The sequence below is a fragment of the Neovison vison genome, chromosome 7 (genome assembly GCF_020171115.1).
Source record: "Neovison vison isolate M4711 chromosome 7, ASM_NN_V1, whole genome shotgun sequence".
NCBI lineage: Eukaryota > Metazoa > Chordata > Mammalia > Carnivora > Mustelidae > Neogale > Neogale vison.
Genome location: NC_058097.1, coordinates 153,483,930 through 153,499,380, shown reverse-complemented (window position 1 = coordinate 153,499,380; position 15,451 = coordinate 153,483,930). Strand labels below are relative to the sequence as shown.

The following is a 15,451-nucleotide window of genomic DNA, read 5'->3' as shown; positions in this document are numbered from 1 at the left end:
TCCATCATAATCCTTGAGGAAAACACAGCAGCAACCTCTTCGACCTCAGCCACAGCAACTTCTTCCTAGAAACATCACCAAAGGCAAGGGAAGCAAAGGCAAAAATGAACTTTTGGGATTTTATCAAAATCAAAAAATTTTACTCAGCAAAGGAAACAATCAACAAAACCAAAAGACAACCAACAGAATGCGAGAAGATATTTGCAAAGGATGTATCAGATAAAGGGCTAGTATCCAAAATCTATAAAGAAGTTATCAAACTCAACACCCAAAGAATAAATAATTCAATCAAGAAATGGGCAGAAGACATGAGCAGACATTTCTGCAAAGAAAACATCCAAATGGCCAAAACACATGAAAAAAATCCTCAATATGACTCACCCAAGTGCCCCAATTGCACTACTGGGAATTTACCCTAAAGATACAAACGTAGTGATCCAAAGGGGCACGTGCACCCGAATGTTTATAGCAGCAATGTCCACAATAGCCAAACTATGGAAAGAACCTAGATGTCCATCAACAGATGAATGTATTGCCTTGTTTTTTGAAGTTGATCCATTTTGCCATGTGTGTATTTTTGATTGAATATCTCAGGATGATAACTCTTACCTACTTGTAATAATATAAGGAATGATTTTATTTCCTTTAAGAATAGGTTCTAAAGGGGCACCTGGGTGGTTCAGATGGTTAAACATTTGTCTTCAGTTCAGGTAATGATCTCCAGGTCATGGGATAGAGCCCTGTGCCAGACTCCCAGCTCAGCAGGGATTTTGTTTCTCCCTCTCCCTCTGCCTCTGCCTGTACTCATGCTCTCCCTCTGTATCTCCCTGTCTCAAATGAATAAATAAAATCTTAAAAAAAGAATGGATTCCAAGTGTTCAAATGTTTCATTATAATAGTTATAATCACACATTAATAAATGAAATATGAAAATCTTTAAATTTGCTTTAAAAATATTATTCCATTTTAAAAATTTTAATTAGATTAATTAATTAATTAATTGTTTAATTAAAAATTTTGTTTAATTAGTTTTTGATGTAGTGTTCAATGATTCATTAGTTTCATATAACACCCAGTGCTTATTCCAACACATCCCATCTCCTTAATACCCATCACCTGGCTACTCCATTCCCCACTACCCACACCCTCTGAAACCCTGTTTGTTTACCAGAGTTCATAGTCTCTTGAGGATCCTGCCCCTCTCTGATTTCGCCCCACTCAGTTTTCCCTCCCTTCTTCTATAGTCCTCTGTGTTATTCCTAATACTGCACATATGAGTGAAACTATATGATAATTGTCTTTCTCTTCTTCACTTATTTCACTTAGCATAATCCCCTCCAGTTTCATCCATGTCAATGCAAATGGTGGGTATTCATCCTTTGTGATGGCTAAGTAATATTCCATTGTATATATGAACCACATCTTGTTTATCCATTCATCTCTTGAAGGGCTTCTTGGCTCCTTCCACAGTTTAGCTATTGTGGACATTGTTGCTATGAATATGTGCCCCCTTTTTTTTCACTATATATGTCTCTTTTGGGTAAATACCTAGTAGTGCAATTGCTGGGTGATAGGGTAGACTCCATTTTTAACATCTTGAGGAACCTCCATACTGTTTTTCAGAGTGGCTATACCAGCTTGCATTCCCACCAACAGTGTAAGAAGGTTGCCTTTTCTCCACATCCTTGTCAAAATTTGTTGTCCCCTGCCTCATTAATTTTTGCCATTCTAACTGGTGTAAGGTAGTATCTCATTATGGTTTTGATTTGTATTTCCATGATGGCTTGTGATGAACATTTTTTTTTCATGTTTCTGTTAGCTTTTTGTATGTCTTCTGTCGAGAAGTGTTGGAGAAGTGTCTGTTCCTCAGCGAGGTGGATGGATGATACTTTCTTCCAAATTACCTCATGTATTCACAAGTCAATATGGATTCAAGGTAGTGTGTTCATATTTATTTATTTGTAATATTGTTTTTATAAAAATAAACACTGAGGACCCTTGTTTCTGTAAATATATAGTTGGGAGTGGAGAGAGTTTTGTTTCTGCATTGTGACAATGAAATCATAATTGAGAGTGACAGCTGTAAATAGCAATGGTCCTAAGTGAGCAGGTTTGGGCAAAGGAGAGTTTTCTTATGTCTGGACCCACACCTGTGAGGAGGGATTCCAGTCAGGTGGTCTATCTGAGGGGCATACAGGGTTGTTTCAAAGTAAGGAACAATAAAAAAATATCCATTCAGAACCTACTGCTTCTATTAGAATCAATTGTTATCACCAAAGACAAAAATAGATGCTTTTGCTGAGAAACATTAATTTTTACATACAAAAATTTCAACAGATTCCAAGTAGGATAAACTTTAAAAAGACACAGTTACTGATGTCAACAAGGGACTATCCATAAAGGTACTGGAACTCTAATCAGGCTTCTATAAACTTAATAAGGGGTAAAATTATGGCAAAGTAAAGGGAGATAATATGGTTTTATTGAGCACTAATCATATCCCTAGTACTGTCTAACTTTCAGACACGGGTTATTATAATTGTGTGAGCTCAGATACTACAAGACTTAGATAAGTTTTAAAAATGAAATGTTTTGAGAAGTTACATCTTTTGAGATGTTTGCAACTTTTACATCTTACACTTATGTATTTAGCATTTTATGTTTCAGACACTATTGTAAGATTTCTACATACATTCAGTAGTTTGTCAATCCTCACCACAACCTCAAGAGTTAAAAATGATCATTATCCCCATTAACAGTCAACCAGAATAAGGAGAAAAGTATTTATCAACTTGCTCAAAGCACAAAACTAATAAAAATTAGAGGAGACACCATTTAAACATAATCACTCTGATTTAATTTTAGTTTTCATGCTTTTAGCCACTGCCCAAAGTCTTGGATTTCAGATTCAAATGCACTCTGAATGTTCTCCCTTTTGTTTCTCACCTCACTTCCCAGTAGAATATTGCAACCATGAGGTACATTGTGAATTCCAGACAGGAATGTCTTTCTTCTTGACAAATTATAACCCCTAACTGAGATGACAGAAAAAATATAATCTCATTCTGAGCAATTCAGAATTGCTCAAGGAGCACATTCACCATCATATTCAACATTTCCAATTTATATGACTATTTCTCTTCCTCCCTTATCTCATATGATAGGCTCCCATTAATGTAAAAGCTTCTAGACAATTATTCTTCTCATTTACCTTTCTTTATCATTTCCAAGTGCTACTCAGAGCTCACACTGAGCCCTTCCTCAAGTGGAGCAGTCTCAGAAGTCGACTCTGAATCTCCTTGGTCCTAGCCCCATAGATGATTGGATTGAGCACAGGAGGCACCAGAACATAGAGGTTTGCCAGAAAGATGTGCACATTCTTGGGGACTCGGTGCTGCCCAAAGTGGTGGGTAAGGAAGGAGAAGAAGGCAGGAATGTAGAAGACCAGGATGACTCCAAGGTGGGAACCACAGGTATTCAGAGCCTTGTGCCTGGCATCTTGAGATGGCAGGCGGAAGACAGCATGGAGGATAAAGCCATAGGAAATGGCAATGAGGATGGAATCCAGACCTACGGCCAGCAAAGCCACAGTCAGCCCATAGACAATATTGACAGTGATGTTGGCACAGGCCAGGCGAGCAATGCCCATGTGCTCACAGTATGTGTGTGCCATGACATGGTGACCACAGTAAGGCAGTCGCCTCAGCAAGAAGATGAATGGGGAGACGATGGCCACACTACGGAAAAGCCCAGCAAAGCCAATTTTGCCTATTACGGTATGGTTGAGAATGGTTGTATATCTCAGTGGGTTGCAGATAGCCACATAGCGATCAAAAGCCATAGCAAGAAGAACTGAGGACTCCAGAGCATAGATAGAATGGACACAAAACATCTGTGCCAGGCATCCACCAAAGGAAATCTCACCAGCATGGAGCCACAAAATGGCTAATGTCTTGGGCACAGTGGTAGAGCTGAGAGCCAGGTCAGTGAGTGAGAGAAGACACAGGAAGAGGTACATGGGTGCATGAAGAGCACGGTCTGTCACAATGACCAGGATGAGAGCAGCATTCCCAGCCAGAGCTACCAGATACATGGCACAGAAGGGAATGGCAATCCAGACGTGGGCCCACTCCAGCCCTGGGATCCCTGTCAGGAACAGAGTGGCTGGGAGACCATCATCACTGAGGTTGGAAGCTGCCATTCTGCGTGGAAATAAAGGGCTCTATCCAAGGAGTGACTGTATGACTGCCCTCTCACATCAGAGTTTTGGTTCATTCACATAAAATGATGACCCTTCTCTGAAACAATCTTGTTTAGGCTGAGAAAAACATATATTGTTTTTAACTTGTTCCAAATCTTAAAATACTGTATCACATATAATCCATTGTTTTCATCTATTTTCTATAGTCAAAATTTGTTTTTTGATTTCCACATTCCAAACGCCAACCATACCTACCAGAATCTTTGTAGGATACCCGCACCCCTAAACGTTAGTTGTAATCTGTCACAAAAATGTTGCTGAACCTTGAGAAAAATCTTTTCTCTGGATAGTCTCCAAGTATGAAGAATAATGAGTCTGGAATCCTAGTCACAGCTTTTCTGTTTATTCATTATTTAACATTGGATAAATTCCACAATATTTTTGATACTCAGTTTTCTTATTTATAAGTTGGAAATGACACAACTGGCTTCCTTATTTCACATGATTTTTTTGGGGGTAGGAAAGCCTTAGGTATATGGTAGGATTAAAATGTTTGGACACCAAAAATAATGTCCTTCTCATTTGTGCAAGCTCTTTTTCCTGTAGTCATATTTTGGAGTGATAGAGAGTATTATAATTATTCTACATCTGTTTTATCAAGGGAAAGTCCAAGTTCAGAGAAATAAACTAATGCAGTTCAGATCACAAAATGTGTTATTGTCAGACTGAAATTACATCTCACATCTTCCAATTAAAAGTTTGGTGTTTTCACCTCACAGTAGCCTCACTTATATGGCCAATACTTGAATTCTTTTCCTTGCCAGATAACTCTAAAATCAGTATCTAATGTGGCAAACCCTTTACTCATTATCTGGACTTCAAAGAAACAGATACTAGTTAAAGCTCCTCCTATTTGCCTGGGGACTTCCAGTGATGGAAAAGAAACATGCGTGGGGGAGTGGAGAGCTGGAGTCAGTACCACCTTCTCCTGTTCTCCCTTCCTAGCCTATTCTTGCCAGCAAAGAAAGATTTTCAAAGACTACTATAAGGAGGTCACTACTTTGTGAGCTACTCTGACATTCTACGTAGGTACCAGAAAGCCTAGGTCCAAACAAGGTTGTTTTCCAGGGGAAAAATGTGAAAAAGACACTGAGCTGGAGGAACATTCTGGGTGGAATGAAGGAATCCTTCCAAATTCATCCCTCTTGGCCTTGGCTCTGGGTCACTATGATGCCTTGGAGACCTAGACTTTAATAATTGAACTCTGAGTTCTTTCTGGCACATATTCTTTTTTCTGTAGTTTGATTTCAAAAACATACCTGTGTCAGGTGACCTTTGTTTACAAGTTGAGCATGCTGAAGCTGGAGTTCTGTGATGGGTGTCACCTGAGAGTGTGGGGCTGTATGGAGAGTACTTCAGGGATGTGAAAGCTGTGTTCTTGTGCAGGATGGATGGACGTGATTTGGAGGATGATGGGGGCTGAGTGTGGAATCTGAGTTCAAAAGTCAGATCTTCCCTCACTTTTGTGAGATCATTGAGGTCTTCAGCTTAGTTCTGACTTTCAGCCTCCTCTGATCAGGAGATTTGATAAGTGAGGTTATTTATTGACTCTCTCTGATGCTAATTATGAAAACCCAAGGCTGTTTGGCTCTAGAGATTTGATCCATGGTGCTCATTCTTAGGGAGACAATAGGGCGGGGTTGAAAAAAGGGAAAGAAATGAGGAAAGAACATTTCCCTAGGAAATTTTCAAGGAAAGTAGCAATAAAATCTATTAAGTTTTATGTTTCTCTTCTCTTCTCTTACTTTCCCTTTTCTTTCATTTTCTTCTTTTTCTCTGTTTCTCCCCCTTAATTATGGTATCTCTCTGAATTTACATATATAGTGGCCCATGGTATTCTGTGTACACATGGCATCATCAATGTTATATGTAAATATGGTGGTAAGAAATGGTGGTGGAGAGGCTCAGGCTCCATTGTCCCATTAACTTCCATAATTTCAAGAATAAGTTACTAAGATTTTAAGAACATGGCAGTAGAATATTAAACCAAATACAGGACCTTCTGAGCATAGGCATTATGCCACTGTGCAGGTTTCACACCTACAGACCTTGCCCTAGGAGTGAAGCCATCATTTCTCTAGCCAGATGCACTCAGATCCTTTGACATTACCACATCTATCAAGCCTTCACACAAAGGCTTCCATCCTTCAAAACCTTCAGAGTGCTGCACTATTTTCCCTTGTTCATACTTGTTTCCTTTCAATTTTTTTTTTTAAATTTATTTATTTGAAAGAGAGAGCAAGGACACACAAGAGAGTGGGGGGGAGGGGCAGAGAGAGAGAATCTCAAGCAGACTCCATGCTGAGCAACAGCCCCATGCAGGGCTCAATCCCATGAACCCACGATCACATCCTGAGCTGAAACCAAGAGCCAGACACTCAATCTACTGAACCACTCTGGCACCCTTCTTCTCGTGTTAATACAAAGCAGTGGTCTTCAAAAATTTTTGCCCAGATAATTTCCAAAAGAATTTTTCAATAGTATACACTCCCTCAAAACTGTTAAATTGACATCAAAAATTGTCATTTTCTATGAAATATTAGAAAAAAAATAACATACAGTATAGTGTGAATATTGATTTTTTTTAAAGATAAAAATACCACATCAGTCTTTAAGTGTATCCTATGGACTATAGACAGCCTTGAAATTTTCTTCCCCTCATTTATTATCCATTTAAAAATACATGAACAAATGAATAAGTTTTCCATAACTGTCATTCATATATAATATGTATGTATATCTCTCTATATATGAATGAAATGAATGAATGAAAAAAATGAATGCATATATATGTATATGTGTGTATATATATATATATATATATATATATATAGTTTTTTTTTTTTTTTTTAGAGAGCATGAGTGGGGGTGGTGTATGGGGTAGAGGCAAATGGAGAGAGAAGTCAAAGCAGACTGTGCACTAAGCATAGAGCCTGATGTGGGGCTCAGTGTCATGACCCTGATATCTTTACCTGAGCTGAAATCAAGAGTTGAATGCTTAACCTACTGAGCCACCCAGGCTCCCTGTAACTGTCATAACTTTAACATTAATGCTTTGTCTACTTGAAGTTGGTTCATTTTCCTACATATTAATTTTTTTGCTTAAAAATCTTGTGGTGATAACCCTTCTTTCCTTGTTTTCAGTAAAAAATATATGCAAATTGGAATTATTTATTTTATTTTCTTCAATCATTAGGTTCTGAGTGTTAAAATGTTCTACAATTACAATTATTTTAAGTATGCATTAATAAAAGCAATATAGAGAATCTTTAATTTCATGAATTATTATACATAAACATTTTTTTAATACAAAGTTTTTAATAAGATTGATGGGGGTTTTCTTATTATTCCTTCAGGGAATTTATATATTAAAAAAATTAATATTGATGGTATGAGACAAGTTTCACCCTTAGTTATCTCCATTTAACTTCTATAAAACTAAGTTCTAGGAACCCTTGTTTTTAAATCAATAGCTATGAGTGTAAGGAGTTTGAATTGCCTGGCACACTGACTTAATAGAGATTCAGTAAGTGCTGGAATCAATTTCTGCTGAAAGAAAGGAGATTCTGCTTTAGAAGCTTAAAGGAGAGTGCCCAAAGAGCTGGGGCCAAGAACTTCAAGAATGGGCCACCAGAAGCTGGCTCTGCAAATCACATACAAATCATATGTGATTTGTATGACAAGGCTGTTTGGAGGTAAGTGTAGAAAAAAATACCACAAACTGAAACCAGCTGCTTTTATAAGAATCAACTGCTGTTGCCAAGGATAAAACAGTTGCTTGGGTGATAAGACAGAAGCAGAAAGCTAACAGGAAAAGTAAATCCCTTCTCTCAGCTTCTAGTCAGCTCCTAATGGCTCCTATTGGCACAGCCTAACAATATATTTAATTTTAGAACTTTCAGATACTGCCAAAATACTAAAATCCAAAGCCACCTATTATTCTTAAAATAAAATGTATAAGGCAGGGAAAGCAAACCCTAGCTGATATGTGGTGATGTAACTGATAAAGTGGCTTGCTCTGAGTCAGTTGTTGAAATTTTCCCAATACTTGCTGCATAGAAGCCAGAGCAGAACACAAGAAAGCATGAAATTGAATTTTAAATGTTTCCTTTTCAGATAACTGAATTTTTATAACTAAGTTTATAACCATAATCCAAAGAAAGTTAAAATCAGTATCATAAAGACTGATCTTTTTCTACCAGAGGTGTTCCCCCTCACCCTGGCAATTTAGGCTTTATTCTTCCATCAAACTAGCTCCTTGGTATCTATTCTGGACAAATATTATCAGGCTTCTCTGATGGTAGCCCAAGGATTACCTAATACTCTAGAAAAAAATCACAAATAGCCACAAAGTAACACAATGTGAATATGCAGCTTCATACTTCAGCTTTAACAAGAAATTATTCTGATACAGTTAATTTTCTCTATCATTCCCCTTAACTGCCATTTCAAATACCCACTCCTCTCTTATAACTTGCTGCACCACTTATAATAAGCAGGTGGAATATTTAGATTTGGGCGACTACTTACGAAAAATGCACGAGAGAAAGGATGTGTGGAATGATGGTTAGGTTTTAGCCTTAGCTATCAAAGTCATGCCACTCACTGAGAAGAGGAAAGGAAAAAAACTTATATTCATATATTGGACTTTTTGATCTTTTTGATTGGAAAGGAAAAAAAACCCTTATATTCATATATTGGACTTTTTGATCTTTTTGATTGGAAAGGAAAAAAAAACCCTTATATTCATATATTGGACTTTTTGATCTCCAGCCAATTGGAGATGCCAAGCAGTCAGCAGATGAGTTGATTAGTGTGTTTCAAAGATATGAAAATCTGATTTTTCTTCCAAGGTCATGCGGAGTGATTACACAGAGTCAAAACTGAAGCTAGCTTAGGAAAGAACCATGGATAATATTAATACTTAGGAGCGAATAGAGGGAGAGCCAATCGCAAAGGAAACTGAAGAGAGGCACGGGGCATATGTGGATGACCTGGAAAGAGTGACATGACTGATCCAAGGAAGGAGGAAAAAAATCAAGAAAGAAGCGAGGTTGACTGCCTCTGCACTGAGAATCTATTGTATTTAGTAATGCTGAGATCAGCAGTGACATTGGAAGCATAGTTTTGTGGTGTGACCTCACTAAAATACAGTCCATTACAGAGTTAACAAGGAACAAGAAAGAAGAGACGGTGAGAAGGGTGGGTCGGTTAGTCGGTGAGAAGGGTGGGTCGGTTAGTCGGTCACAATGTAGCCACTTTTTCCAAGCTGTAGAAAGACTTGAGGAATAGAAAGGATTGAATGTTCCAGCTAAGAAAGATAATATAGGTCAGAAGAAGTAGAGAGATGAGTTAAGACCAATACCTAAAGAAGTATACATGTCCCCATCATTGTTTAGCTTTTAAAGTAAGGGAGATCTGTTTTGAAGAGCTAAAGCAAAAATATTCAGATTTTTAAAAATCACTCTGCCAATGGAGGGAAAGAATGGCTGAGTCCAGGCAGATTTGGTGCAGGGGCCAATGGAAGTCTGTTTTGGGAATTCAGATGTCGAAGGTCTACTCTTGGGCAGATATGGTATCATGAAATGGCAAAGCAATTTGAAGAAATGTTATAAGATATGACAACTAATCAGACAACACGGTTGAGAGAAAACACATTAATGATGCATAGAAATGTTCAGGCCATGGCTGAACATATATATATCCCTACATTCTGCCTTCTGAAAGTCCCCTAAGAAGAGGGTCCTGGAGTGGAGACTTACTGTGGGGTAAGGAAACTTTGGAACTGAGGATCAGGAAGCTTGAGTTATATTCTTAGCTTCCCAATTACTAGCACTGGGACCCCTGGTGCTCACTCTCATCATCTGCTAGAGCTATCTTAAAACCCTTAGGAACATCCTTAGGAACATCTCAGAAGCCATGAAGACATGGTATAGGGACAGGTAAGCCCTGCTCTGCTGGGAGGAAAGGAAGTGTTGCCTTGGCCTTGGAAGTCAGATCTCAATTTCCCATGGGAATAGACAGCAAGCAGAGTCCACTGGGATTCTGCTGGGAGGAACCTATTCCCAGCAGGGTTTGACTGGGGGATATTAAGGGCTTACTGTAGGCCAGCCCTCCACTGCTAAGAGCCTGGGCAGGTAGCTCCTGTGAAATGTGGTGTGTGTAGGGCCTTCGACACACTTGACCTAGCTTGGGAAAAAGAAAGGCCATCCTCGCAGAATACATGGTCCTGTGATGTTCTCATTATTCTCAAGAGGTTTTCTTGGCCTTATTTCTCTTCTTTCTTCCTTTCCACGTTTAATGTTCTTGTTACTGTCTCTCTAAAATTCCTTCTCTGGTCTGTCATTCCCCTTCCCTCGCTTGACCTCCCATTTCCATAGCATTTCCTCTATATTCTTTATCCACTTCTCTCTGACTCTTCCCTGCCGTTTGGTTTTTCCTCTTTCTCTTCACCATGTCTCTCTTCATCTTTTGGCCCACTTTCTGCTTTGCATGAACTCTGAGAAAACAAGGAACAGAGTAGAGCACTCAGCTGAACTCTAATGTCTCTAATTAGGACAGAAAGGAGGTACTGAAACTGGCCTTCTGCCACCGGAGGCTCTTACTTAAGACAATTTTAGATTTCCTTAGAGTGGAACATGTGACAGGATGGATCAAAATCCAGGAATGGGTGCTCAGGAAGGGATTGACCCATGGTATCTCCTTAAGACCATCTCCTCTAAAATCCTCCCTCAGTTTCTTTGTGCGGTTCTAATGAGAGCTCATTATAATTATAATGTGCACAGCTTGCAGGTCTTATCTGGTTCATCCTCTTACCATTTCCAGTCGAGGCCTGGGGCTCAGCATCCCCAGCTTTCTGCAGTGGTTCTCTGAAACTTTGTCCCAGACTCTTAATCCCTTTAGCAGGGAATTTCTCTCTGGTTTCTAATCTGATTGTTCATTGATGTAAGGCTGGCTTTATGGGAGAGAGAAAGCAAGTTCCCCCCAATTCCAAAGATACATACAATAATAAATTACTCAGTGGTGAGTAATTTAATTCAACTAACCATGAGGGATAGAGAGCCTTTAACACCTGAACTCTAAAACTAACAGGTGAAGCCACTTATCACAGAGTATGCAAGGGGTTTTGGACATTATGAAATATTCCTAAATGTAGCTCCCTCCCCAAATGGTTATTTTTGAAATTCCACAGTAAACAAGAAAGATGACAAATGTATAGATAATCCTTTATCATCCCACTTCACAACCCCACCCCTTTTTTGTCATCCCCTCTTACAACCTCATTTGGGTTGGTGTAAGGCAGTGTTTCTCATTTTCTACTCCTGTTGAATTTTGATAGACTCTGAGATGAAAAGCAATGGCAGAAATGAAAGAATGCTATTCTTTAATAGCTCATAGGAAAAAAAAAGGTAATGGAAAGAATGTTTTTAGCATTGCAGGTTTTCTCTCTTAGTAATTCTCAAGATTTTGCCAATTAACTTCTGCTTGACTATAGCAAACGCTATTATGTGATAACAAGAGTTTTTAAAAATGTTTATTTAATATAAATGCATTCAGTGACTTTTGTGCTTTTGTAAAGCACAATGTGCCATTTACTTTTCATCTAAAAATGCTTTTAAAATAATAACTTTTCAATAATAACAATAATAGGAGTGCTTCTATAATGCTTACTGTGGGCAGGACCTGTTTCAAGTCCAAGTTCTCTCTGTCACCCTCTCTCTGTTTCCCTCTTTCTATCTTACATAAGCCTGTATCCTCATGCATATGGCAACTCTCTTTTACCCCTTTCTTAAAAGTAAAGAAACTGGGGAAGAGAGTTTAAGAAATTTACCTAATGTCACTGGAACACAAACCCAGAGTGTTCTGGTGCCATCCTCTTAATTAGTAATCTCTGATGTCTCTCAAGATATTTTCATTTTCCAGGGGTCCTGCATGGGCTGTAGACCATGTAAGTACCTCAGGGTGGAGATTGGATTAGTGAAATTTAGTTCAAGCCATGTAACTGCTTTCCAAGAAGACCTGGACTAATTCTTTTCCCTTTTTTGGATACTTGGTTCCTCATATGTCAGACTGGATATAAGTGTGGACATCTGTTGCGGCATAGCTAATATCATGGCTATGTAAGTTTAAACGTTTGGAGGACAGCTGTGTTGATTACATGGAAGGCATCCAGAGGACTACTGATTAGACTTAATGAGCTAGTCAACCACCCTGAAGAACAGTTAACCTACTCTTTTTCTGAAAGATGTCTAAGAAAGAATTCTTTCTTTCAATGGCCAGCATTTTATGACTTTCTCCTCATCCTCCCAGTGTATTTTAGAAATAAAATCTATGTGTAATCACAGTTTATAAACCTTTATGTTGTTTTTCCTTCCTAGGAACAACGATAGTCTTAGACACAAGTTATAATTTCTTCAGAAAGTTGGACTGGCTGATAACAAACATCCCCAGCTTCTCATGAGTAACTTCAGAATCAATATCTCTGATGCTCCCACCTTTATCCTGACGGGCTTCCCAGGAATGGAGGCCATGGAGTCCTAGCTATTGTTCCCTCTCCTTTTGCTCTACGCTATCTCCATTGTGGGAAACACCCTGATCCTCCTCATTGTTAAGGAGGAGAAAAGCTTGCACCAGCCCATGTACTACTTCTTGTCCCTCCTTTCAGTCAATGACTTGGGAGTATCCTTTTCCACATTGCCGACTGCGCTGGCTGCCCTCTGCTTCCGCGCCCGGGTGATTTCCTTTAATGCCTGCTTGGCCCAAATGTTTTTTATCCACCTTTTCTCTTGGACAGAGTCTGGCATCCTTCTGGCTATGAGCTTTGATCGCTATGTGGCCATCTGTAACCCCCTGCGCTATGCTACAGTGCTCACTAGTGCCCGCATTGTGGCAATGGGTTTGTGTACTGTTCTCCGAAGCTTTGCCCTCAGCCTAGTCTTTCCACTGCTGCTGCACAGACTGCCCTTCTGCCACCCCCAGAACGTCCTCTCCCATGCCTACTGCCTTCATGTGGATATGATTAAGCTGGCGTGTACTGATGTCTCCCTCAATAGCCACTATGGGCTGTCCATTGTGCTGTTCACCTTTGGCCTGGACTCCGCACTCATACTCATCTCCTATGTACTAATATTGTGATCAGTGCTTGCCATTGCCTCCCGAGAGGAGCGCCTCAAGACACTGAACACATGCGTGTCCCACATCCTAGCTGTGCTCATCTTCTATGTGCCCATGGTGAGCGTGTCCATTGTACATCGCTTTGGTGCTGGCCTGCCGCATGCTGTTCATATCCTCATGTCTATTCTCTACCTATTTGTGCCTCCCATGCTCAACCCTATCATTTACTCCATTAAGACAAAGGAGATACGTCGCAGGCTCCTCAAGATGCTCTTTAGGGTTAAGTCCTGAGTCTCTCGTAGAGCTAGAAGCCCTGGAAGATTTGGTGTTGGAGTTAGAACCATTTAGACACCAGAGGGGGAGAGGATCAATCCCTACACTTTAAGTTATAGGACCAATGATCAAACATGTAGTCTGGTATATTGGGTCAACACCTGCCAAGGCTATCTCAGATCTTATCCATAAATCAACTATTTCAATGCCCTTTAGACAGAGAAAAATGGTCTCTTTTCAAGAATAACCCAAAGAATGTCAAACATCACTCCAGAGTGAGATTATTTTCTGGAGGAGCAGGGAAATATCTTCAAGATGCTTGGTGACATGATACTTGGACTTCTGGTAATGGGCCTGCACAATTCTGAAAAAGACCAGGGCAAAGAGGGGATAATTATGGCCTAGATATCACATCTTTACCAGTATGCAAGTTTAGATTGGGTGATTGGTTTCTGATGTTGCCAGGAGCCAGAGTTCTTCTCTTCATGCTCTTTGAAAAATCAAGTTTTAGAGTTTGATAGAAGTGATAGTTAATGTTATATATGAACTTGACCATGCCACAAGGTTTCTAGATATTTGGTTAAGCAATATTTCTGTCTGTATCTGTGAAGGTGTTTCTGGATAAGATTAGCATTTGAACTGGTAAATTAAGTAAAGCTTATTGCCCTCCCCAGTGTAGGTGGGCTTGATCCAAACCACTGAATGCCTGAATTAAGTAAAAGTCCAAGTATGAAAGAAAGAAATCTCATTCTGATTGTCTCTAAGTAGGGACATTAGTATTCTCTGTCTTTGGTCTTAGGCTTGGCCTGAAACCATTGGTTTTCCTGGTTTTCAGGTCTTTAACTCTGGACTGGAACTATCACTTCTCCTGGGTCTGGACTTCTGGATCTCTATAATTGTGAGAGCCAATTCCTTATAATAAATATAATAAATATCTTTATACACAAATCTTATTGGTTCTGTTTATCTGGAAAGCCTGACTAATCCAACAGCTACAATATTTAAGTAGTAAGCATTAGACTTTAGGATTCCTGGTATGTTCTTTTCACATGGGAAATCCTGAAATATGTAGGCACTTGGCTCTGCCAACCTTCACTGAACCTGACAGTCCTGTTTTTATCTCTCTGCCATGATCTTTCCTTCTTTTATATCTATCTGCTTTCCCCTCATGGAATCTGAGCTCCTTAAAGCAGCAATTTTGTCAATAGCTTTGTCCATATACATCAGACAGACTCTAGGCTCTCCATTTAGATAATGTCTGATGATGCTAGAGCAATGATGAAAGAGTAAGTGGAAAATGGTTGAATAAATAATGACGAATGAATCTTATTCATTTCTCTAGAAGAAAATCATAAGTGAATAAATTACTGAATGAATGTAAGAACTAATAATACATTTTCTTTTTTTAAAGTAGTTTCCAAGTCCAGTATGAAGCCCAGTGTGGGGTTTGAACTCACAACCCTGAGATCAAGACCTCAGCTGAGATCAAGAGTTGGATGCTTAACCAACTGAGCCACCCATGCACCCCATAATACATTTTCTTAAATCAGAATCTCATGTCAGAAAACACTTCCTTCCCCTCTCTACCTCATTATTCTCTCTATGGAGGGAAGTGTAACTTAGAGATGACATCTTTATTTTCCCTTTTTTTTTTCATTCCTCCAGCTTTGTTGATATAGTTAAAATTGACATATTATATAAGCTCAAGGTATACAATATGATGATTTACTGTATGTACATATTGTGGCAACATGACCACAGTAAGGTTACTTTACCCATCAGAGAGGTGACTTCTTGAGTAAG

General features: G+C 39.1%; 1 protein-coding gene and 1 pseudogene across 1 annotated transcript; one reads left to right on the top strand and one right to left on the bottom strand.

The window, feature by feature from the left end:
- Window positions 1-3,244: 3,244 nt before the first annotated feature.
- LOC122914201 (olfactory receptor 52D1-like) lies at window positions 3,245-4,201 on the bottom strand. The gene has a single exon (XM_044260831.1). The coding sequence runs from the start codon at window positions 4,199-4,201 to the stop codon at window positions 3,245-3,247; it is 957 nt and encodes a 318-aa protein (XP_044116766.1).
- Window positions 4,202-12,718: 8,517 nt separating this feature from the next.
- Window positions 12,719-13,666, top strand: LOC122914200 (annotated as a pseudogene).
- Window positions 13,667-15,451: the final 1,785 nt, after the last annotated feature.